Source organism: Phaethon aethereus, assembly GCF_964289735.1.
Source record: "Phaethon aethereus genome assembly, chromosome: 5".
Lineage (NCBI taxonomy): Eukaryota > Metazoa > Chordata > Aves > Phaethontiformes > Phaethontidae > Phaethon > Phaethon aethereus.
The window spans coordinates 30,616,747-30,640,980 of record NC_138579.1 but is presented as its reverse complement, the minus strand read 5'-3'; the positions used below and the strand labels follow the sequence as shown (position 1 = coordinate 30,640,980).

The window sequence follows — 24,234 nt, the reverse complement described above, 5'->3', positions numbered from 1 at the left end:
CAACAGGGAGGCTGAGACCCAGCTTTGTCTTACACCAACGGCATACATAGAATGCTGAGTGACACTTGCTCCATAGCTGTTCTTCTGGCCCATCCAAATATGAAGAGTGGCAAAATGCTATTCTTTGTCTCTCTTACAAGAGAGAAAATTCAAAGTAATTTGGGGTCGTTCTTCATCTATCTCCACGCTCTTCTAAGAGGAAGAAGAAAGCAGCTCCTCAAGCCCATCTCTGACTTGCTAGAGGCTGCTGACAGCAATACGTTGGGTTGGTGGCAGGGGGAAAGGCAACCCACGCAGTTTAAAAAAATCAGCCTGAATGTTTGTCTTGCAAGAAAGATGACAATCCTCTTTGTAAAGAGGAGTAATGCTGCTACAAAAATTACATGGACAAATTGTTTATACTTGGCTAGTTTTTAATATCATGGTGATATGCAATGCATATTTTAAAAGAACAAGTAATCTGGTTCCTAACATCTTCTAAATACAGACATTGCCAAATCTCAGAATTTTCAATCACAACGAGAAATCAAGCTTACGTATTGGACTGCTACCTCTGAACTTGCGTCTGTGCTAAAGAGGATGGGGATATGGGACCAAAAAGCTAATCTCTTTCAAAACTTTTTTTTTTCTATATTGAAATCCTGTTTTTAGTAAGTGTAAGGACTTCTGCTGAAAGTTAAATGGCTAATACCAATGTCTGTGGTTCTTGGATGTCCTTGATATATGCTTTGCTTATGTACCCAATTCAACTTTACTGTCATTTTTTGAAAACCACAGAGTTAAATGGACAAAACTTATTTCCCCGATTCTCTTTCTATAACTTTCTATAAACTGTTTCATTAAATCCCTTTGCTACATTGCTTAATGAAGTAACAAGTTCTGCTTGAATTTTTGAGAGCCAGAGACCAAATGATACAAAAAAACGTGAATGCAAGGACAGTCTTATTTCACCATCCACTTTGAATAGATATGAGCTATAATCGCCATCTTCTGTAGGGAACTATGACTCTTTAAAAAACTAGAGTATTAATAAATGTTAAGTTTGGATGCTGAAACAGTAGGCAGATATATAATCAGAGTTAATTTTAAAGAAAGTCACCTTGGAATGGGTGTAAAATTCTTGCACCTTAAGATTATATCTCTTCTGAAGAAAGACATCGGATCTCTACAGAAAACATTATTACTTAGAATTCTCCTTACTGGCAGGATGTATATAGAGTAGTAATTTTAAGGCTTCATATCTATATTTAGAAAGAACTGTAATTCTAGGAACTGTCCTAATTCTGTGCAAGACATGCCAGTCAAGGTACTATCTGGTATTTTTGACTCCCACAAAAAAGGGCATTTTTCTAAGAGCCATATTGTACCAATTCACATAGGACATACTGGAATTATAGAGTCTCTGCCTATGTGTCAGCCTTAACTCTGAATTTTCTTGCTTTCCAAGATTGTTAGCTATTTGCATTGCTTCACTTAAGATTTTTCTTTTTTTAAGATAGTTTAATATCTTACTTATCAGAGAAAAGCAGGGTCCAGTTAGTTAAGGTTTCAGTTGTACGTGGAACGCGACTTCCTAAGCTTGTCATGCATCAAACTGTTATGGGTGGCAATTGTTTAAAAAAATTCATTTTGTTATGAACTAGCCTGTTTTCAACTGGGCTGTTCAGAGATGGATTGCTTTCTGGAGTTTTTGACAGGTGTAATTGTTAAGGCGTCATCTGTTCTTGTTTGCACAAAATACATTTTAGCCAACTGTAGGACTTGCCCGCTAATCTTTCTCACATCATTCCATTCTTTGCTTGCCACTAGACAAATCCCCTGTTATTTGACCAGATGGTGGAAAATCCATTCTCATGATAAGTTGCTTCTAGTTTGCATTTAGATTACCTGCAAAAATGGAACAATTTACTACTCTGCCTCTAACCATCTCTTTCCTCCTTTTTTCCCTTAGTTTGACTTCTTGTAACTAATTATTTAAATTCTGCCCTGTGAGTTAAAATTAGTCATAGCTTACACGTTCCACATGTATGTAAATGCACTTAAGTTCCACCTCAAGTTGTATGATGAATTCATCTCGAGTTTAGTGACATAAAGATAGGAAGATGAGCTGTTTGATGTGCAAACACAGTAGCTTATAATCCTTTTACATCTGAGGTGGCACTTTTGAACTTTTTAGGGAAAGTATGCAACCTTTAAAAACCAAGGTCACATGTGAGAGTGCACCCAGCATCATCCCTGTGTAGCGCACACACACGAAGGAATAGAGGATACAAATATTAAGTAAAATATGTTTCATGCAGTGTTTGTAGGCATTTTGCCTGCTATGTTTCTAGCTTCTTTGGAAAATAACGTTTTGTACTACAGAGTTAGATAGTTATAACCTAAAACTCATTTTTGCCTTTAGCATCATGAAGTGGCAACTTCTACTTTGTCTAAAAGCTTATATGAGAAGAGGTGTGTGTTTTTCTCAAACCAGTCAAAACTCAACTAAAATTGAGGTGAGCTAACCACTGCAAATTGATCAGACTCAAATACTCTTCAGTGCTCTAATTTTTAATACGGAGAAAAATACAAGAAATCAATTTGAAAGCATAAAATAGAACAAGAATATACAGTACCCAGAGTGAATAGCCAATATGCAGTTTTATCTTGAGCTAAATCAATTTTCTGTGTGGAACCTGAGAGAGACACTCTATCTGCTGATGTAATGTGCTAAAAACAAGTTAGCAAAATTAATTTGGTGAAGATGGTCTAAAATTAGGGTTTGGTGGGGGGGGAGGGGAGCCCCAGCCAAGACTGATTCTCTCGGTAAACTTTTTTGGATGCTGACCAGTAATTTCTGCTATTTGTTTTGTGTGTTTGTTGGGGCTGTTCTTGTTTTGGGTTTTTTCTGTCTGGGTTTTTTAGTGAGGAATGCTGAATAAGCTGTTCTATGAGGTGGTCTTAATTTCTGACCCACAGTCTCATAGTTATCAGATAATAATTAATTATAAATGTAAATCTATTAAATGACAGCTGAAGTACATTGGGCATAGGACAGAGGGCAAATGGGTGTGATGGGTGTTAGGCAGCTTCTAAATATGTAAAATACAAACATAGTCTTTATTCAGCATAAAAGTCCATGTATGGAAATAAACTTACCATGCTAAAATGAACCTTAACAATAAGAAACATCATACAAAAAATACAGGATTTTTTTTCCCAAAGCATTGCTGTAGGAGATAGCTGCACTGGTGTGCACTTTGAAATGTATTCCGTAGTGTCTCAGGACTGCTTGTTTTTCAGGTTAAGCACAAATAGGCACCATTCTGTACTTGCTTAGATGCCATGCAATCTCAATGAAGTCAGTGGGATTTGAAGAGATTTACACTGATGTCTTATTTGGCTCAGTGTTTTGGGATAGGATTCTTTTTTTGTTATTTCTGTTGCAGCAGCGAGAGAATGGAGGAGTGTAAAATAACTCTTTAAGCAAAATTGTTAATGAGCACTGGGTAAGGACTGGGTCCAAAAAAGGTCACAGGATATTGGCTCCTGAAGTAGAACCCCGCCTTGTAATAGTGCAGAGGAAGACTTACTTCCCTTAGACTAGGATCCACAGCAGCTGCTATGTTGTTACAGAGCCTCATACATTGGTGAGTTTAAAAACAAAACACAACAAAAAACACACACCCCCCCGCCATACTCCCCACCCTCCAGAAAAATGTTCCGTGTTCTAATCTCTTCCCTGTCTTTGGTTGTGGCACCCAATTCTGGCTAGATGTAAAGTAGGATTGTGATTCACAGTCCAAACTTCTGATCTGGGCTTCAATCACAAGAATGGTTGAGGTTGGAAGGGATCTCTTGTCCAACCCTTCTGGGTTAGAAAAGCGGGGTTACCCATGGCGAGTTGTCCAGGACCCCAGGTCCAGGCAGGTTTTGTTTATCTCCATGGGTGGAAACTCCACAAGCTCTCTGGGCAACCTGTTCCAGTGCTTTGTCACCCTTGCAGTAAAAAAGTGTTTCCTAATATTCAGATGGAACCTCCTGTGTTTCCGTTTGTCTCCCCTCTATTTGGGAAAAGAGCAAGGACTTCCCTTATCATAAAAACTCCAACAAAAGCTAGCTGACAGGTATTCTACACTAGCTTGGTGCAGTGAATACTTATTTAGGGACCTATTTTATAACAAGGGTGTTCAAACCCATGTCTTCCACTTCCCAGAAGAATGCCACAACTACTTCAGAGCAAAGGCTTTCTGGAATGAGCCATATTCTACTCCACTTGTTTAACTACTCAAGTAATAGCAATAATCGGTATTACTAGTCAAGGTTCATTTGGCCAGAGAGCTGGTGGAAGAGCGAGCATAATTCTGAAGCCCTGTGATGAGGGCACTCATCTGGGAAGGATTCAGATAGTTTTTGCAAGGGCTGCTTATGCATTTTTTGAATGACTCTTCATAAAACATGTTCTCACTGGCTCCCTTTCTTTCATCCAATGAATCCTGATTTTTTTTTTTTTTTTTTAATGGTACCATTGTTTTAGCAGGAGGAGTTAACATGTCCCCCGCTTTAGAACAGTTGTTATCAAGGAGTCTGTAATCTTTGGAGCTGTGCGGGATTTACATTTAAACCTCTTTTGGCTGAGAGGCATGGAGAGCTTAGTTCTCCTGTGTCTTTGAAGCTGTGTAAAAACAGGCATCTCTTGTAGTCTTTTTAAAAAAAAAACAAACAAAAAAACCAAAAAAACCAAAACCAAACCGAACAAACCCAAAAACCAAACAAAACCCACAAAACACCCTCCCAAAAAAGGCAGGGAGGAATTCAAGTAGGAGCATGGGTCAGCCAATGTGACAGCATGCTGAAGATTGTGAAACTTGAATTCTCTTTGATGTAGGCATTTCTGGGTGACCCAAAGTGAAGTGGTTGTGTGTCTCAGGCACAAACAACAGAGAAGAAACTCTCCTCTTCTGGATTTCTCTTACTAGCCTGCATGGTTCCCCGCAGACAGCGCTTGCGTTGCGAGTCCCATTTTAAGATACTTAGCTTTCCCGGTAAGCTGTGCATGCTGCTTGGGCACCTAACTTGAAGGCTCTGTGTATCACGGTAAATAAGTCTCTCTGGCAACGCCTTAACTGGTGAATTTAGGAACATACCAGGATTTGGAGATGTTTGGTCCTGCCTTCATCATGTAGCTGTCCCCTCCCTCCTGCATTTGGGTTTCCATGGGCCAAAAACAGTGCTGAGGCATGCTCAGAGCAGGTTTCCAATTTAAATGAGCAAGGGATGAGAACTGTTAAGATACGAAACGGTGTGCGCTTGTCACTCCGTGTAGGTGCAGCCTTATTGAGGAAGGCCCTCAGTTTCCACAGTACATAACTTTCCATTTTCTTATAAATTTTGTTGCTAGATAATGATGCTAATTTTTTTCTCAAACCTTCAGTCTCAAATTACTGTTGAAACAAATATGTGATTTTAAAAAACAAGACTAGCTTAGAGCTATATAGATGTAATACTGTAAAAATAATAATAATAAATAATTCTAAATTGACAAGAATATTTTTTAAAAATTCACAGCCTAAAATTCTACATTTGAAAAATGTGTAAAATTTCTTAAATTTGTACTTACTCTAGTGAACTACCATTATATTAAAAGTGCAAAAGGTATTAATTTGTGTAAGACACAAAAGCATCTGAAAACGTGCTTTTATTTCAGAGAAGGGGGGGAGAGAAAAAAATTAAAATTGGTGGGTACTGTTTTGTGTGCAATTCCCAAGTATATTTTAAAAACAACATTGAATTTTTATAGCCAAATTATATTTTCTGCTAACAGGGAGTTGGGGAAGGATGAATAATAGAATGATTGACAAATCTTTCAGGGCCTGATTTTACAAGATGCTGCGCACCTCCTGATTGCTGCCAATCACTTTCATTTTCTTTGAGTCGATCCGAGAACATATGGCATTATTCAGATGGTGCTGAGCACCTTCAATCACAGTCCTCATAATGCCACAACATCCTCATTCTGTGCAAATGTGAGAATTGCTGTTGACATTTTAAATTGGAGGGTTATTTGGTCTTTGTCTGGACAAACTCCCAGCTGATATAAATGGATGTTCTGCCTGAGGAAGGATTGCAACAGTAAACAATAAATAATCAATTTTATAAGCTCTATTGTATATACACAAACTATGTCAAGTATCAATTTGGTTCATAAAATTCTTCTTCCACAGATATTTGGAGGGGGGGGGGAAATACTGTTCTTGTGGAGAACTGAATTTTAGTTTACTCTCAGTGCAAACTTTGAAAAGTGGAAACTCTGGATGTTATGTGCACAAGGCAGTTGATTTAAAGAGATCAGAAAGGTGTTTAATTTAAAAATAAAATTAAAAAAAAAAAATCCATTTCAACAGACTGATTTGTCCTGCATTACAGTTACCTGTAGAGAACCTCTAGTCATGTCTATCTGTTTTTGATGCCTCTACAGAATAACTGTCCAGCATCCTCTGCCCAACCAATCAGAATGTAGGAAAATCTACCGATATGACGGAATCTACTGTGAATCTACCTACCAGAAGTATGTTGAAATCTGTGTGAGTCTTGCCTCTAGCTCGTGCATTTAGTGCTCGTGCTCTCCCGCTATTCAGAAATTACACGTGTGTTGAAACCATACACTTCTACTTGCGTGCGAAACCTCTACAGCAGGGACAGAAATATGTTTAATTCTTTGGGATTGTGCTCTAAAAGCTAAAAAGCAAATAAAACCCCCTATGACTTTACTAAATCTTAGATATGCATCTGTACAGTGCAATAAACAAGAATGTATACATAGAAAATCTAGGCAAAATGTACTGCACAGGTGCTTCACATCTTAGGGATTTGAAAGGTGTGTTATGTATAAATTAGCTGTCACTTTTTTCAGTCGTGTAATGGAATGATGAGTTGTAATTTGCATAATCCTTTAAGAAGTCAAATTATACTGTCATGTAGCAGACTTAACATGCTAGCTAGGATTTCATAGCTTTGCAGCTAATTAGTATGTACCTTACAGGACAGTTAGATTGAAGTTGAGTCGTCTTGCTTTGCAGTCATTTGCCTTTGTCCCTTGCCCTAACAGAGCCCGCTTTTGTGCGGAACTCAAGATTGTTACTGGTGCTTCTGACAAAAGTGCTATTGCTGTGGGCAGGCAAATGCAATGTGCTTGACTTCTGTTACTTTTGCAATCAGTGAAGTTTCTATTTTACTATAGTAAAGATTTAATAATCTATTTCTACATAGAATTGAAAAGTATATATTTGACAGGTATGTTGTAGATGATTTTGTATTAATATATTGCAAATGCGTTATGAATTTTCTGTTATCTCACTGGATTTTTGAAACTGCTTTCTGTCACTTAGTGTTTATTTCCAACATGCTCCAAATATTTTCTTGTTTTGTATCTCAGTGTTATCATTATCATCTTGTGTATATCAGATTTCATTTTCCAAAAACCCCTTAACTTCCAAAAATCAGTTGTACTCTATATTGCAACAAAATGTTTCTTTGGCAAGGCACTCATTATTTTTTAGGTTGTATTCTCCCATCTCCTCTTCTTATTCCATAACTTGCTGCTTGTTTCCTGAATCTTTCTTTTTGTAATAGGTACAACCACATCAGTACAAGCTGTTACTTCAGTGTAAATGAAGAGTATCATTTTGGTTTACAGAAGTGAGAGAAAAAGAGAAATGTAGATTTATCAGTAGAATTACATCAATGTAACTTCGTGAGCCAAAATGAAAATCTGACCTCTTGCTTGTTTTTTTTGTGAATGGCTACTTTTGGTGTGAAATATGATTTATTAATGATTTTACACTGACTTTTAAATCTTTCTTGCATTTTCTGAATTTTGATCATTTTCCCTTCTACCTCTCTAAACAGTGGCAGTGTCCAGGGTAACTGAAGCTGTCTAGATCTAGCACGGCTTTGAGTGTCACCATAGAACTTAACTTCAGTGGTTTTACTTTTCTTGTAGCTTCAGTTCAGTAAGTGTATAAATATATTCATTTGCTTAAATGTATGAAGCAGATTTGTTGTGCACTATTTATATCAGTTTTTAGAACAACTTCAAGATTTTGAAACTTTCTGGAAATAAGAAAACTTGGCACCGTTTGTCATGAGTGTTAAATGCAGCAATGGCTTCAGTTTGCTGCAAAACAGTTGGTTATCTTAATTTTTTTTTAGTTAGGTAGAATTTTTAGTCAGTATAGTTAAAAATAGCTAGCTGTGCTGACCGCAAAATGGAATAGTAGATGTTCACTTACAAGTAGGTATACAATTGCAAATAGGCATTCGCTAAAAAGCTTTTCAAAAAAAGGCAAACTCCAAAAATCAGACTGGTGATGAAAGTGTTGGTTTTGACACCTGTTTTGTCATACCTGAAATGTGAATTTTGAAGTAGTATAGCCCAGTTCACCTCTCTTGTAAAAACATGGGTTATTTTAGAAAACTAATAGCTAGGTCTTTCTACAGAAAATACAGATTGGTTTTTTGATTAGTGAAATTTTCTCTCAGTACTTCTTCCACATTAAGTTCTCTGAGGCATTCTTTCTTCTTCCCAGTGGAAGTTTTTGGGACTTTTTCCCCACAGGAATTTATTTCTAATGATATAATAACAAGTTACTGAAAACTTTTCACTAATCAAGACCCCTCTCCCCCAAAAAATCAAGTTATTTTCATTACACCTGTAGCACTAAAGTATAAGCTTCAAAAAATATGTGAACATTTGGTACTAGATGTTCATGTGCATCTCTTCTGCAACGTCAGTCTCTCCCCTGATGAGATTGGGGAAGGGAGAATGGGTGTAAAAAGGCCACTGGTGGTCAACAGGAAGGGCTGTGTGACCTTCCTTTTTCCTGTAGGATAACTTCTGGGCAAGACACTAAACAGTAAACTACTTGTTCTGAGATTTAAAGGAATTTTAAGGACTGGCTATACAGAGTATGACAAGACACAGAATTGTGGATTTGAGAGCTTGACTGTTTTTTCTCCAACCCATTTTAAAATTAAAGGAGTATTATGCAGAAAGCCTACTCTGGATTTATGCTTGACCATGCACCTACTAAAGGTGTTCTGTGTAAAGCTACTTAGCAGTTGAAATAGAGATATTCTGATGCTTTCTGTAAAAATCTGAAAGGATCATACCATGACCTTCTAATCCAAAAATACTTTTCAGGAAACATTTGGAGAAGTAACCTTTTCGGTCAAATCTTAGTGCTAATACATACAAACTGCTACTTCTAGTAAGAGTTCTTAAAGGTATAGATTAGTAAATACATTATAGTAATATAAAAAAAAAAAATTGTAAAAAGCTGTTTGCAACACACATTCCTGAACAGCTGGACTAATGATTACATTAGCTAATACATATAAAATAGGCAAAACAGTAAATACTTTAATACAGAGCTCTCTAGGCTATTTATGATCCTCTTGCAGTTGAGTCTCATAGCTGCCATTAGATACCCCACTCGGAACAGAGTGGAACACTTTCAAAAGCTGTTGGCATAAAACGCCTCCCCCTTCCCTGCATTGTCCACCTTGGTTGCCATGGGTCTATGTTGTTCTAGGTGGCAGAGCATGTAAATATGCTTTTTAAAAAGCTCTAAAGTAAGCTTGAAAATAATTAAAAATTGTTTCTGTGTTCACTAGCAGTAGAGACTAACACACCAAGAATTCTTAAAAGATTTTACCGTTGTGTTTTTTTTGAAGTAGGTGATGTGTCTCAAGCTATGGAGATAAAACCAGAGGCCTGTCTGTTACTAGCCTGGAGTACATCTGTCCACCAGCTCCCGGGTATTTCCTCTTCTTTTTCAGTCCCCACTGCTGTAGCCAGGAATGTTCAGGCTCTTCTTTTGTGTTGTCAAACAAAATTGACAACAAAAAAGTATTTTTTGTTCAGTTCTAGCTACTCCAGTATAACAAAGCTGCCAAGGTTTTTCCCTCTTGCCTGCTTGAAAATCCTTTCTTCTGCTTGCTCAGACACCTATGGTTTGCACTCTTGTTCACCTTTATGGAGTGTCAAACAGTGAACAAAGTCCAGGTAGATCATCTCCAGAGACAGCCCAAGAGGAGCACAGCTCTCTGCCCATGCCCCAGTTTTAGTTGTTGCTAAATTACAAGGAGTAATGGAGTGTCAAGACTAGGGCTTTTTTGCGTGTCTGAAGGCAGTCTCTATAGTGTACAAGCAGAGGGTATCTTGGGGGGGTTTTTTGTTCTCAGCCTGGAAGCTACGCCATTCATAAGGTGGCCCTTCAGAGTATCACCTGGGTCGTGAGGGGTAATTCTCAGTTTGGCTGTTGTGTGCTATCTCCAAAGCAAGGGTGGAGAAATCATCTTACCCTCATTTCTTCCTGTCCATATTAAGCAGACTTAAAGGTCATGTCTCTCTTCAGGAGTATAGAGAATAGGGAAGAGTTTGACAGTAAGGTGTTTCTTCTGAAATCAAGAGCATGGAATAAATATGCAAGGAAAACACCTTGCTTATTTAAATCCCAGAAATTCAGCTCTGCTCTTAGTAGCTCTTTTTCCTTCTTTTCTCTGCAAGTTAGTGAAATGAGCACAGAACAGAAGGTTCATTGATTTCAGTCTAAGAAGTTTGTCCTGGAAGGTGTAGCTTGGTCATATACACATTATCATCCTGAGCCTGTAAATGCTCAAAACATCCAAACTCAACAGACTGAAATAAGCTCCCCTCAGACTATATGTTGACTCAAAATCATAAATATTTGTACAACTGAGTAAAAGGAGGCACAAGGCTAAACCATTCCTGTCAGCCTCTGAGGTTTAAACTAAGATTTGTTTATATATTAAATGGATAAAACAAAAACTGTATTGCTTTGAATGCTCAAGAAATCTCATGGCCCTAGCAGACAACACAAATGAGAATATAAACCTTTTAATGGTCCAGATAGCTCTCCCTCTTCTCAGTGAGGGAATTCAACCAGTTATAGAACATGGGAAGATGAAGGATTTTTTGGGGATTGTTGAAGTGGTCTGCAGGACTCATCACCACCTTGATGTGGACAAAGCAGTAACAGCCCTGCAGAGGAGGAGCTAATAGTTCCAAATGGAGATTCACAAATTTGTGGATGTGAGTTAAACGCCTTGATGGTTCCTCTGCAGCTGGGCCTGCTGGTTCAGGTCAGTATAGTCATTTAAGCAGCACAGCAGAGAAGCTGATAATGGCCGAGAGGTCATTATCCTTTTCTATCCACCACAACACATCAGTGATGTTGCACATAGATTGACTTAGAAAGATGTAAGGCTTTTCAGACTTTATGTTTGTATATCCTGACTCATCTGATATTATATAGCTAAGGAAAAGATACAGTAGTCTGAAACGATTATTTTAGCTGCAGGAAAAACATGTAACATGTAGGACAACAGGGCTGTCATTCAAGCTAATATTATAGGGTATGTGAGCTTTTTATTCCCAACAATGACTTCAGGAGCTGATGTCTTAGGGGTTAACCTATGAAAGAACATGCTGAAGAAGCTGCTGTTTAGATTGATCTACTCAATTAAAACAGGAAGGAGAGGCCCCCATCTTCTTGCACAGTGGATCTTTCTTTGGGACAGTGTTGCCTCACTTTACATCTTGATTTTTCTCCTCGCAATGTGAATTTAATAGGTGTATTTGAAGAAGATTCTATGCACCTCCCCTTCATAAATTTGATCTCTTCTTAAGTTACTAGCTTTCAATATTTTCTAATTCATCCTTTGTCAGCAAATGGCAAAGAAGCCACTGTGAACTCATGTAACAGGCCCTTTAATAAATCAGCTGTTTCTTACAGCCTCAGTGTGAGGTTGCGTGGCAAAACTTTACCTCTGTTAAAGCTGCCTTCGTCTGCCCTCACCTTTGTGTCTCTTTGAGCATATCTGTGGGTTCTCTGTGCTGAGCTGTTCTAGAAGACTTTTGCAGGAAGAAAAAGAAGTAGTCTTTAACCAAGTTTAAAACACATTCAAAAGTGAGACAATGTCACCTTATGTGTAAGATAGGAGAGTGGGCTTTCTCTGGCTAAGAAATAAGATTAGCTGTGCCACTTTAGCCAGGGATTATTAATCACTTTAACATTAAGCTGAAAGTCTAATCCTTGCCTGATTGGAGCATTTGAGAGAACAGCACTCAAAAAAAAAAAAAACAACACAATTTTTCAGGAACAAAAATTTTTTCGCACTTCTATTATGACACAGTTAGATGTTGCACTGGCTTTAAAAATTTTACTTGAGATTAATGGAATATAGCCTGAATAGAGAATAGGTGCAATGTATACATGTTACCTGAAAATTTTCTTCCACTGAGTAATAAAGGGCCATGTTTAGGTTTACAAAATCCTATTCAGTTTATTGTTCAATACAAATTTTGAAGATTCACTTAAGCTTTTCAGTGTCTAATTGTAATATCTATTCTGAGTTAAATCCTTAAGTGAATTTGGTATTGGTCAATTGACCAATTAGGCAATTACCTTTTGCCGCCTTGTACACAGTCCAAGTTAGCCTGGCTGGGTCTTCAGGTCCCTTAACCGCGCCCTTTCAATAGGGTATTAGTCAGAGTCTGCTAATTCCCTGTTAAGACAGCGGTTTTGATATTCTACAGAAACTGTTTTTGCATTTCATTTTCATTTCAGATATGAAGGGCTCATTTGTGTTGTGTTGTTTGTTTCATTGTTGTTTTTTTTTCCTCCCCCAAGTCATGTTGCTGGTTTCAGAAATGGAGAGATCAATTCCAATTATCTGTGACTGAGCTACTCTTGTATGTTCAGCAAGGTTTCACTTTTCCCATGCTCATTCAGGAACTTGCTGCTTTGCACAAACATAGAAGCATTAATACCAAGTATATCCAAAATATTACTTGGGGAAGCAGTGAGCCAGGTAACAAGTTCATTTGGCTCACTAGCAGTTTATAAAATAATTCCACAACTTGGGGGAGGGGGGAGAGGGGAAAGGGGGGGGGGATTTTTTCCACATATAAGGAGTTGGCCAAATACCTGCGCTAAAGCCCACGTAAGTGCTGTGCGTTGCAGTAACAAAGCTATCCTGGAGCATTTCAGGCATGCTTTTGAATGGTAGAGTTCCAGCACTTCACTATCTTTTGATTTAAAACAACAGTACAAGATACTAACAGTCTCGTGCAACTTCGGGTTCTTTTTATAAGGAAAATACTAATAAGAACTTCAGGTGAAAGAAAATACTGCTGTTTTTTAAATGAACTGTACTTACTGTTAGCTAATGTATCGCTACCTTATTTTTTAATCTGAAGTATTCTATAGCAGGAGCATACCAAATCCCGCACTAAGAAGCTGAGAAGTCCTCTTTTGATATTCATGGTGCTCCTCAGTTCCCCCCCCGCTTAGATATTTGTAGACAGTAACCCAGTGATAGTTTATCCTCCTCTTTGACACAGGTTTCTCATTCTTAGCAAAGCAAGTTTTTCAGAATTTGAATGCTTCTTGTAGCTGTTTCAAGTCTTCCTCTTCTGAATAAGAGTATACTCCATTAGTTGTTCCTGTGGTAGTGCTTCAGGATCACAGAAATAAAATAGAACCATGTTGTTACGTGCTGTTTGAAGCATGAAGATTCTCCTACTCAACATAGGTAGTGACTTACGTAATCCTTTCTTACTGCTACTCTGTGTTTACCTCCTTGTACATCAAAGGGTCTTTTTGGCTGCTTTAGCCAGGGTATTGCACTGTGGGCTAATATTAATTTGGTTATCCACCATCATCCATATGCTTCTTCCTAGGTTGTTAGATTGTCTTTGTTTTGAATCTATGCTTTTAGTTACTAGATAGACAGCTTTGTGCTCAGCTGTGTTAAAACACATGTTATTCAGGTGAGCCCCGACTGCCATGCAATCTGTGGAACTGACAACTCCTTGGTATTTACCATTTTATTATCTTTTGTGTCATCTGCAAATTTTACTGGGAAGGATTTTATGTTTTCTTTCACATTGCTGACTTATTCTCCTGCACAGGTACTCTGTAGGGAATAAAGGGCTCAAGGAGCTCTTTTCTTGCACAGAGTACTTGGGGTAGACTTAATCCATATTTCAGAGCTGTCGGTCATAATGGCTGGGAGCAGATTAGGGCTGTGGGCACTGATGAGTTGCAACCAAGCAGGGGCAGAGAGTCATGAGCACGCTTTCTTTACTTGCAGCAGTATGAGATGGCTGCAGCCTTTCTTTAAAGTACTGTGAGGCTTGTTGTGCATAGTGATGCTGTCGAAATACAGAAGACAATTCTGCCTTGAAAATTTGTGTGTCCATAGTGAGGGCTACTAGTGAATTCCCTTTTTTTAAAAAAAAAAAAAAAGCTGTTTCTGGAAACAAAGCTAGATTATTTGCAAATGTTTGGTGAATTTAGTGAATGTGTTTATCCAAAAAGAAGGGCGAAGAGTTGGCTTTTGGAAACCCTGTAATCTTTCATATTAGTTTTCTTCCTAAATGAATTAATTTTAATTTCATTTCAAAATGATGTTTTTATTCAGAACTACATCTGCTTTTCACATGACTAGAAGACGAAATAATGAAGTCATCAAGCATAATGTTTTATCGAAAAATAAGTTCAGAGTTTACCAGAAATGAAGCTTTTGGACAATGTCTTGTGGTCCCGTTCCCCCCCCCACCTCCCCCCACCCAAGGATTTCTTTGAGCAAACCTCAAAATTGTGCTCTGAAGACTTCTTTCTTTTTTTTTTTTCCTTAAGTTGGTTACTTAGCAGACCTGCAGACCTGCACAGCACTGTTCCTTACTTAATTTTAAGGTTTAAGTTAAGTTGTTTAGCAATCTATTAATTCTCCCTTTTAGCCATAGGGCTTCACGGTACAAAAGTGACACAACTCATATTTCACATCTAGATGCAGCAATATCACTAAAATTCTGACTTACCTATGACAAAGCTGCTGACTTACCGCTGTCATAAAGGAATTTTAGCAGTATCTGTAGTCAGTTTAAAGTATTTATATTGATCTGCTTTGCCATTAAGACAAATACTGCTCTAGTTAAAACATGCAAAGATTTAGCAAAGTCTGCAATCACCTCAACTAGTATACAGCAAACAAGACTTGCATTACATTTTGAAAAACTAATTTTTGTGTTGTACAGCATTTTTCAGGTGTTTATGGTCTTAAAGTTCCATGTCCATATACCCACATGTGCTTACATGCACATACCTACACAGACTTTTGAAAAGAAAGAAAATACAGTAATTTTAGGGGAAAAGATACTGGAAGTGTAAAACATACATCCACCTGAGTGGATGTCACTTTTGGGTATAAAACAATCCAGTGTTGTTTTTTTTAAAACAAACAAAACCAAAAACCAGAACAACAAACCACAACAACAAAATACCCTGCAATACCATATGAACCAAAGACTATGTAGTTAGGATTTGCCCTTTATTTCTGGTAAATAGTGAGTATAGTTCTCAAATAATGAACAAAAAATCTGATCAATAAGAAGGAAAGATAGAATTTGTCACACTTCAGAGTTTTCTGCTCACTGAGCAACAGGAGGCTGATGGAAGTAGATACCTTTGCCTGTTATAGTTGCATTGAACTTTGTCTTATAGTTTCATAAGTGACGTTGGGTCTGTGCCATCTTCAAGATTGCAGACTGTGATGCAGAGTAGTTTAAGATGCTGTATCATGTCCTGTTTAATCAGGTTGCACTCTTTAGAGTATGTGTTGTGTATTGGGAATAATTTGTGTGTAAAGTCTTTCCAGCTGCATCTATATAAAAGGTGAAATTCCCCTACCTCCATACCAATAGTCGGTTAAATGGACTGTGGGGAGCGGAGCAGCAGTTCAATGAATTAATTTCATGTAGCTGTCCGTAGCTGGCTCTGACACTGCAGTGTGTTTCCTCCACAGCTGACTCGCGGCCAGGGCCTGTAGACATCTTTGTGGAGTTCTGTGGCTGCTGAATTTCTGCGCAGTGATCAATTGTCTCCTTGCCCAGAAGTGTCCTGTATAGCTCTCAGCACCTTTGCTGAATTCCAGCGCCTTGTTTACATGCTTAGTGCAGTAGCTCTGTAAGCCTTTGACTGCGGTGGACTCTGCTACCTATCATTATTACCTTTGCTATCTTGAAGATTGGAGGTCATCATAGCATTAGGAGAGGGAACGCCAGCACTGTCGCCGCCTTCTGTCTATGCTTTTGTGTAAGCTACTGTACGTGCTGCTTCACACGGCTGGGGAGAGGGGCTGTTCGGCTTTTCCCCCTTCCCCAGTGGAAAATCTGCCATTTCTGAGAGTGCTCTCGGCTGGCGATTCTCAGTGATGCACATATAGACAGTCCAGGCAAAGGGAGAGAGCGCAAAGATTTTCTTTTTTTTTCAAGTTGTAAAACTGCTTGTGTAACCACTCCCACTGCAGGGTGCAATGGGTTTGGCAGCCTGTTAGTCCTGGGGCTGTCTGAAGCACCCCAGGGCCAGAGACAGACACCCTCTGCACTAGGCTGTAGTTTAAGCAGTCTGTTGCTCATCTAATCAGTGACCAGTACTAGTCAATATATTGATCATAAGTGTGCCTTAGTATAGCATGGACTGTTGCTTTGTCTAGCAGTATTTTCTTGGCCTCAGGAATGCTGCCATGCTCTACATTTTGAGCTGGATGTTATACTAAAAAGGACATTTCGTATTTTGCTGACTTAGCAAATTGAATTGAGAGGCTTTTGTTATTTGATAGGGGTAGAAAATGATCAAAATATTTTGAGTGAAATACTGAGCTAAGATTAAGAGCAGCATACAAGCCAAGTCTGTAGTATATTTTGGTATAGCTTGGTCAATTGGAGGTATTTAAGTGGTGTAGTATCCTACTTAGACAAAGCTGCATCAGCAGAAACCTCTATAGCAGATGCTATTTTACTTGCAAAACTGTTCTTTTACTGATATTGTTTGTTTTGCTAATAAGTGGTGATTTTTCGTGTATGAGGCCAAAGCAGACCTTTGCTGATACAGCTGATTACACACTTAGTGCTTTGCCACAGTGGTGTACCACGACTGCACTATTGGCAAAATGCTCCTAATGCAGACCTCATCTGACTTTAGTCATTCACTTTGCTTGATTTCGAAGCTCGATGAAAGAAGACTCCTATTGTAGAATTTGAAGGGACATTAGTTGTTCCACGACTCTGTAGAGAATAATCATTGGGATAAAGAGACTCAAGAGCTGTACTGCATTTAAAAATCAATCCTCTTTCATAAATATTTTTTTTGTTATTTGAGATATTCTTGTTGTAGACTTCAATTAAGGGTGAGCAACCTAATCTTCTGAGTTGCTTCACATATTTCACTTTTGGTCTTCATACAATCCTGCTGATGGTGTGATTTGCCTGATTTATTGTGACAGTGCTATCCATACTAAATCCCACATGGTTAAGCTCCGTTGCCTTGAAATCAAATGATGCAAATGAAAACTTTCCAAAAGTGTTTTGATCTTTTTTACCCCCTCAAAAAAATCTCTCAACCAGAAGTGAAAGGGCTGGTGACTGTAACCTAGTCAGGCACAATGCCTTGCTGTGTGCTTTGGGCAACACCTAGATCTTACACCTAAGAGAACATTTTATGGTTATTGTATCAGGAGGCCTTCTTGCTTCCAGGTATAGCAGCCTGATTTTTAGGATAGCTGCATTGCTGCTTGATTACTGATGATGGTTATGTTACATGCTGGACCCAGCATGACAGAGAGAGGCAGTTCTGATTTATAACCCCCTGGGTTGCATCAGGCATATATCCAGACCAGGCATCAGCATCAATGGTAACTGTGGCATTGATACTGCTAGAAAAGGCATGGAATCGGATAATCATCCATAAAAGAGTACTGCTGGATGTGAAGTTCACAGCTGGTAGATTCCTATCTTTTGGGAGCATGATACTGTGTAACAGGCAAAATCCGTTAAGTTTACTAAACGGGTTAAGGCAACTTCATTAGATAGGGTTTTTCCATTGTTGATGTTGGCTTATTTTTACCTCATTTCCTTCCTGAGTGTATTTGTGAGTTAAAACAGATATTTTGAGATGTCAAAAGAAGAGCAAATAACTGCTCCAGGCCTAGGTTTTTTCTTGGAGGTTAAACTGAAAATCTAATGATTGACATTTGTCACTAAATGGAATGAAATATATTTCAGAATGTCAAAAACTACATTAACTTTTCTGACTTTTGTACACTCAATTCTTTAATTTCTCTTGCTTAGATACTTCAGTGTATTCCTGCAGCAATGCCTACTTCCTAAGAGTAAAAATAGTCCAAGCAAGGAACTATTCATCCTTCTCCCTAGTTTACACCAGACATCATCTATTTTAGGTTGAAAACCATGAATAGATTTTCTGCCTTAATTTAAGGGAGGCTCTGCTCTTAGAATCTTTTAAGACTTTCCAAGAAAGGTGAATAAATGTCATGTTTTTACAGATGTTCAGATCATTTTTACATGGGAATTTGCTGACCCTTAAGTGCACTGGCTTTTATTAGGATAAGTGCCCCTTTTTCCTCAGCAACGGTTTAGGGAGGTGGAGTCCTTTGAGCTTCCAGGCTTGCGGAACACCTCCTCACCTGGGTGTTTTTTAAAGGATAGTTAGCACTGGCCACACAGCTCTGCAGGCATCTAAGTACAAGGACTTGGTGGCACGGCAGGAATACACTTAGGATTGCAAGTGGGAGTTTTCTTGTTTTCTCTTACTTGCTACTGGAGAACGCCACCATCCTGATGTGTGCGGTCTCACTCCTGGCTGCCTATGAACACTCTATCCACGTGCTGTTAGGATGTTTGCAATAAGCCAGAGTGTACCAGCAGTGTCAGGCTCTGCAAGGAGAAGTAGATCTTTACAAGGGCTCCTGCTCTAGGAGTTGCTGCTCTGTGTGTTCTAAGTCTGCTTACTCTAAAGGCATGGTGTAAGGCTTACCTATTTACAGATAGACGTTTGATAAGAGGTGATTTGGTGAAATATATTAAAATTCATTTTGGTGTGTAGCTGCTTCTAGATCAACGTTCATATATTGTTCTAACTTTTTCTACGTGCTTACCTAAGACTAGTTTGTAAATCTCTAAGTAAATAAGTGCTTACTGATGGTCGTCATAGCCCTCCTTTTTGTACCCAAAACACCATATTTGTGGCTTTACAGGCTGGCTTGCTTTGACTCTGTGTTGATATTTTTTGATTGACAGATGACTAAATTCAGCTTGGATGGCTGAATCCAATGTATACAAATATTAGTCCTTTATTGCTGTGTTTAAGCAAAACTTTACATCTGCATTAGAATGAAAAACATAGTTTGAGTTGATACGTGTGTTGCATATTGCATAAAGGTAGCAAGATGACATCAAGAACTGAAAATTATTATGTTTTACTCCAATGCAGTAGTAACTATAAACAGGAAATTACTGGTGTTGTCCGTCCATCCTGTGTATTTTGATTCGGAAATTCTCCCCACCACTGACCCATATTCCTATTTATTCATTGCTGTCCCCATAGCTTCCTTCGTCACTACTTGTGTTCACTGTTCCTTGACCTCCAGCCCAAGAAAGACAGGTATGTTGTTCGTTATGGCAGGCATGCCAGCATTCTGTAGAGCTGTCGGCAGCACTTGGGTAGGTAGATCAGTGCCTGATACTGGTTTTAATGTGCCCATCACTTCCAACGATGTTTCCCCTGGCTTGAGGCTTGTGTTTGGGAGACCACAGTGTGTGTTCCAGATGGCACTGCAAACAGTGTCTGCCAGGGAAGAAACAGGTAAATGTAATGAAGCAGGGAGGTAATTGGGGAGCCGTACTGCATAATTTGATTATGGTCTCACATGCAAGAGATTCAAAAAATACTACTTAAAACACAAATACTGGTGTTACAATCTTTATTATATGGTATTAAACAATCCACTCGAACATATGAAAATTTAGGTCAGAGCTGTGATTTACCACACTGGTGAAGAAAAATGTTGTGGTAAAATGAACTATCATGCTATTGCTTACAGATTTTTTTTTTTTTGGCATGTGGCTTTTTTCAATGATGTATTTGAAAGCAGATTTAGCGTATGAAAATCATGCTGGTTTTTTATCCTCATTTTAGTCAGATGAAAAAACCCCTTGATTTGTATAAGTACAAGCGAATTTTCTAAAAACACGTTCCACTATGTGATATCAACTTTTATAAGTTCTCAGTGCATGAGGCTTTTCCTCTGAAGCATTTTTTTCTTTTTTTTAACCTCCTTGCTTATGTCCGCACCTTCTTTCAAGAACTCTTAAGAAAAAAGTCTGGATACCTTGAACTGTTTTTATTGTCATTTAAAGTCTTCTATGTTCTTGAAACCCAACAAACTTCCCTCTGTCTCACTAGTATTTCTTGAAAACAAAAAGTGGTTTGACAAAAATTCTGTTTTCTTCCAAAGCACTCGTCACTGTTCTGGCTTTCAATTCCTACCAGAGTAATCAGGTGGCTTTTTCCAGAAATCACTTTTCCAGATTCAGAGGAAGATTGGATTTAACATAAACTCAAAAAGATCTATCTTGCTTGAGATGCATGGGTCTTTATTAGATAGTAGCTGCTATTACCTTTTAACTATTACAGGTGCCATAAGACTGGTGTCTCACTTGCCTTGTGCCTTGCATAGTCACTAACTCCTGGGTGTGTAAAATCCTATCTGACTGGAACAGTAGCATTTTAAATCTACTGCAGACTTTCTCGTCTTAGCTGTGTGTCATAGTACAGTGTAAAATAAATCTATATAAAATATACGTAGCATATGGATTAAAGAATATTTGTGATGGAAGGAATTTTGCGGTTTGTAATTTAGAAATACAGTGTAAATACCTCGTTATTAGGATGATTACCTTCTGGATGTGTGGCTTGTACGCAGAGGTAGATCACCATATGAGTCTGTGGCTTTCCCTAAGTAGCTAACTACATCTGCAGACAGGTATGAGTTTGGTTGTCACACTCGTGTGCATATATATATATTCAGGGACGCGCAAACATACACAACAGGAAAGTTAAATCATTCCCATTTGATTCAGAGGATGCCTATAAGGAGAGTGCTCAGAGCAGCAGGAAAAAGCACATGTTAACTCAAGAGTCTTTAAAACTCTAGAGCCAGAGACACTCGATCGCTGCATTTGGACTTGGGAGGGATGAATGGATAACATGCTTACTGAGACAGAGGAAACTTGTGCAAGGTGCAGGAGCAGGGTCCCTGGTTAGCTGAAAGTCAGCTGGGGCAGAAGTGGTGTGGCTGAAGAGAACAGCACAGGGAGAGGCTGGCTGCGAAGGGGAGAGCCCTGCAGTCCTCACAGGGCACTGCTTGAAGCCCAGACAAATATCACGAGTGATGGAGAAACTGGAGAGCTGTATTGTCTAAAATTTTGTGTGCTAGCAAAAGTAAAAGGTACTTGGTTTTGTAACTTGTGGAAAAATCTATGTATTTTTTTGCTCCAGCTTTTACATATGCTGGAAGGGATGAGCTCAAAACCCCAGGGGTTAGAGCTCTCTGCTTCTGCTCCCGACGGCTGGAGAACAAGGCTGACATTGTCTTGCAGCAATGAAGTAGGCTGTTGTGGAGGGGGAACCAGGAAAGCCCATGCCTAGTCAGTGTGCTGGGGAAATCACGAAATGCAGTGATACAGTTTCCTCACGCTAGAGGAGGCTTAGAAGCTTGGGGACGTAGTAAAGCCCAAGCACAACAGCTAGATGAGTGGCAAGGATTCTTCCATCTTACTGTTCAGATTTTACAGATTGGTGAGATACACCGAACGTGTGCTGACTGCACTGGTAACATTTCTGGAAAAGAAAACAAGGCCTTTGGGTTCCATATCCATCTAAAAAACACATGGAGAGATTTAACTGCTCTGTGCAAGTAGCCAATTGCATTATCGCTCGCAGAATCAGTCAGGACACAGCAGAGGAACACTTAGTTAAAACACTTCTGTGCCCCTTCGATAATCACACGGGAAACACTCTTGTTTGGGACTTCTCTGGGTTTTGGGGATTTTTACTGTGGGGTTTCTCTGGGGTTCTTTTGGGTGAAGAGAGGTTTCCTCATTGGGTAGTTTTCTTCCCTCTCTGGGCAGCAAAAATGTTCAAATCTGACCAAAACTACCCCTTGTTGTTACTTGTCGGACTTAAACACTAAACTTACCTATGTTTACTGCTGAGTGCTTGCGGCTATTCTTCGGTTAAATATAGCAGGATCTTGGTAAAACTTCATTGTCTGGTTAGGGGCTAGAATCAAATAATGATCTTTAAAACCAGCCTATTTTATTGATTTAAAAATTGGAATCTCAGAGATACAAAGACAGGGAAAACAGCTTTTTGACTTCAAAATTGGATTTCCAGATATTCTAGTACCCTGGAAGATGTGGAGAATTTTTAGATCTAGAAGATGGACTTCCTTCTTTTCCACTGAAGCATTTTAGGAAAGCAGGATGGAATCTTAAGCTTTTTTATCTATTTTGTGTTTCTAGACTTTCATTTTAATGTCATGCCTATTATTCCATCATTAGTGTTCTTTCATTCTTTTGTTTCAGAAACACGTCCTGAACGTGCTTTTATCTCTCCTTATTATTACTTGTAAACCTCATACTACTTCACCACTGTGGCACAGCTAATGCTCTTTTCCCTTGCTTAAGCCTACCGCAGTCTCTCTGGCCCTGCCGTCAATCACCAGCTGGATGCTGAGACAATTTTTTTTATAGCAGCTTCTGTCAGTAAAGAGAAAATATTTTGAAAAATACGGTCTAAAAGCTGAATGTCAGCCTGCTGAGTGGCCTCGTTAAACAGGAGAATTGACTTTGCCAAGTTTTTGTTGTTTAGCTTCTTTCTTAATTAAAAAAAAAGAAAGTGGTTTGGGGTCTAGCCCAAATAATAAACAAAATAAGACTTTCTTGGCAAGGAGTCAAAACTGACTAGCTTACTAAAATTCTTGAGCATCTCCAGGACTGTTTCTGTTTCCACCTTCCTGGTCCCTGTAACGTGGAAGTTTTCAGTCTATTTTGGATGTCGCACAGAAGAGTAGCAAAGAACCCACAAGCTCCAGTAGCTCTGTCAGACACCTTGTAGTCCCCTGTTTTAGTTCTATTTTTCAGCAAAAGCTAAATGACTGTAGAAGTGTGGTGTTTCTGAGGTTCAAAATCCTGCGATGAGCAACACACTGTCTTTGCAGGAAATACTCCAAAAGAGATTCTGGATACCCTGAACAGTTGCACTTGGTCTTTGTGACCAGGGCAAAACACACTCAAAAGATTTAGACAGGGAAAAAGCTGCATACTTTTTTAAAACCGCTTTGAAAAAGGATGGTGGAAGCATGTGGTATAATGCATAGTAAATCTTGCATGAGAAAGCGCAAACCCCTTGTTGAGAATGTTGCATTGGTCTCTTGAGCCAGAGAATATTGCTGTCCTGCAGATATATTGTTGGAAGCTGCATTGAGAAGTGCAGCCTACTTGTTAGTTGATAAATAGAGATTAGAATCATCTACTAGGCTATTTTATGGTGCTTGTTAACAATATTTACCTTCCTAAATTGATTCAGTATAATCCTTGCTATGACTTTACCTCGTTTTCTGCAAGACATATAGATAATGTGGTACTTATATGAAGTCTTGCATGTCACTGAAAACCTGCTGTATTTCCTTAGTGGAATTGTGTGGCAGGATTGTATTAACATAGCTTTTGGAATATTTGAGCTCCCATAGGGTATGGTGTGTGGTTGATATGACATGACTTGCCTTCAACAGTTGTTTTAACAAGATATCCTTCATATAAAATATACCAGGCTGAAAGGCAAAACTGAGTGAGTTTAGTAAGAAACACTGTTGGCAAAATTCTTTACTTTCATCTTTATCTGATTAATTCAAGGCTGAATGTTACAGAGAAAGTGTTCTTAACCTAGCATAGTATTTGGTATGTTTGTTTAAAAAAAGCAAACAAAGACCAAAAGAAAAAACCTCACCCTGCAAAAAAACCCCTTTTATATTATTTAGTACAAGATAATTTTTAATAAATTGTGAAACTCATTGCAATGTATGTGCATTTACACAAGTTGAAACCCATACTGCTTAAAATATCTTCTCACTCCTCCTAAAAGCTGCTTTAGTAATACATTAATTAACACTTCTGTAGTACTTAGCATATTTAACACACAAGATAATTTACAGTTCCTAATATTTTAAACTGTGTATTAAAAAGACTAGCACTAGCAAACAGAAAATACACTGTATGTGAATATAGCATTAAATGCTAAACAT

At 38.5% G+C, this 24,234-nt stretch overlaps 1 protein-coding gene across 6 annotated transcripts in view; it reads left to right on the top strand.

Moving 5' to 3' along the window:
- NPAS3 (neuronal PAS domain protein 3) overlaps positions 1-24,234 on the top strand; it is a gene marked incomplete at its 3' end in the record, with an annotated part of 626,985 nt that overhangs the window by 76,160 nt on the left and 526,591 nt on the right. Inside the window, exon 2 of one of the 6 annotated variants that reach the window (XM_082000659.1) lies at positions 6,461-6,550. The exons of the other annotated variants lie outside the window; for them this stretch is intronic. Within the exon in view, the coding sequence (XP_081856785.1) occupies positions 6,461-6,550 (90 nt within the window). The remainder of the gene's footprint in view (positions 1-6,460; positions 6,551-24,234) is intronic. 6 annotated transcript variants of the gene reach the window in all.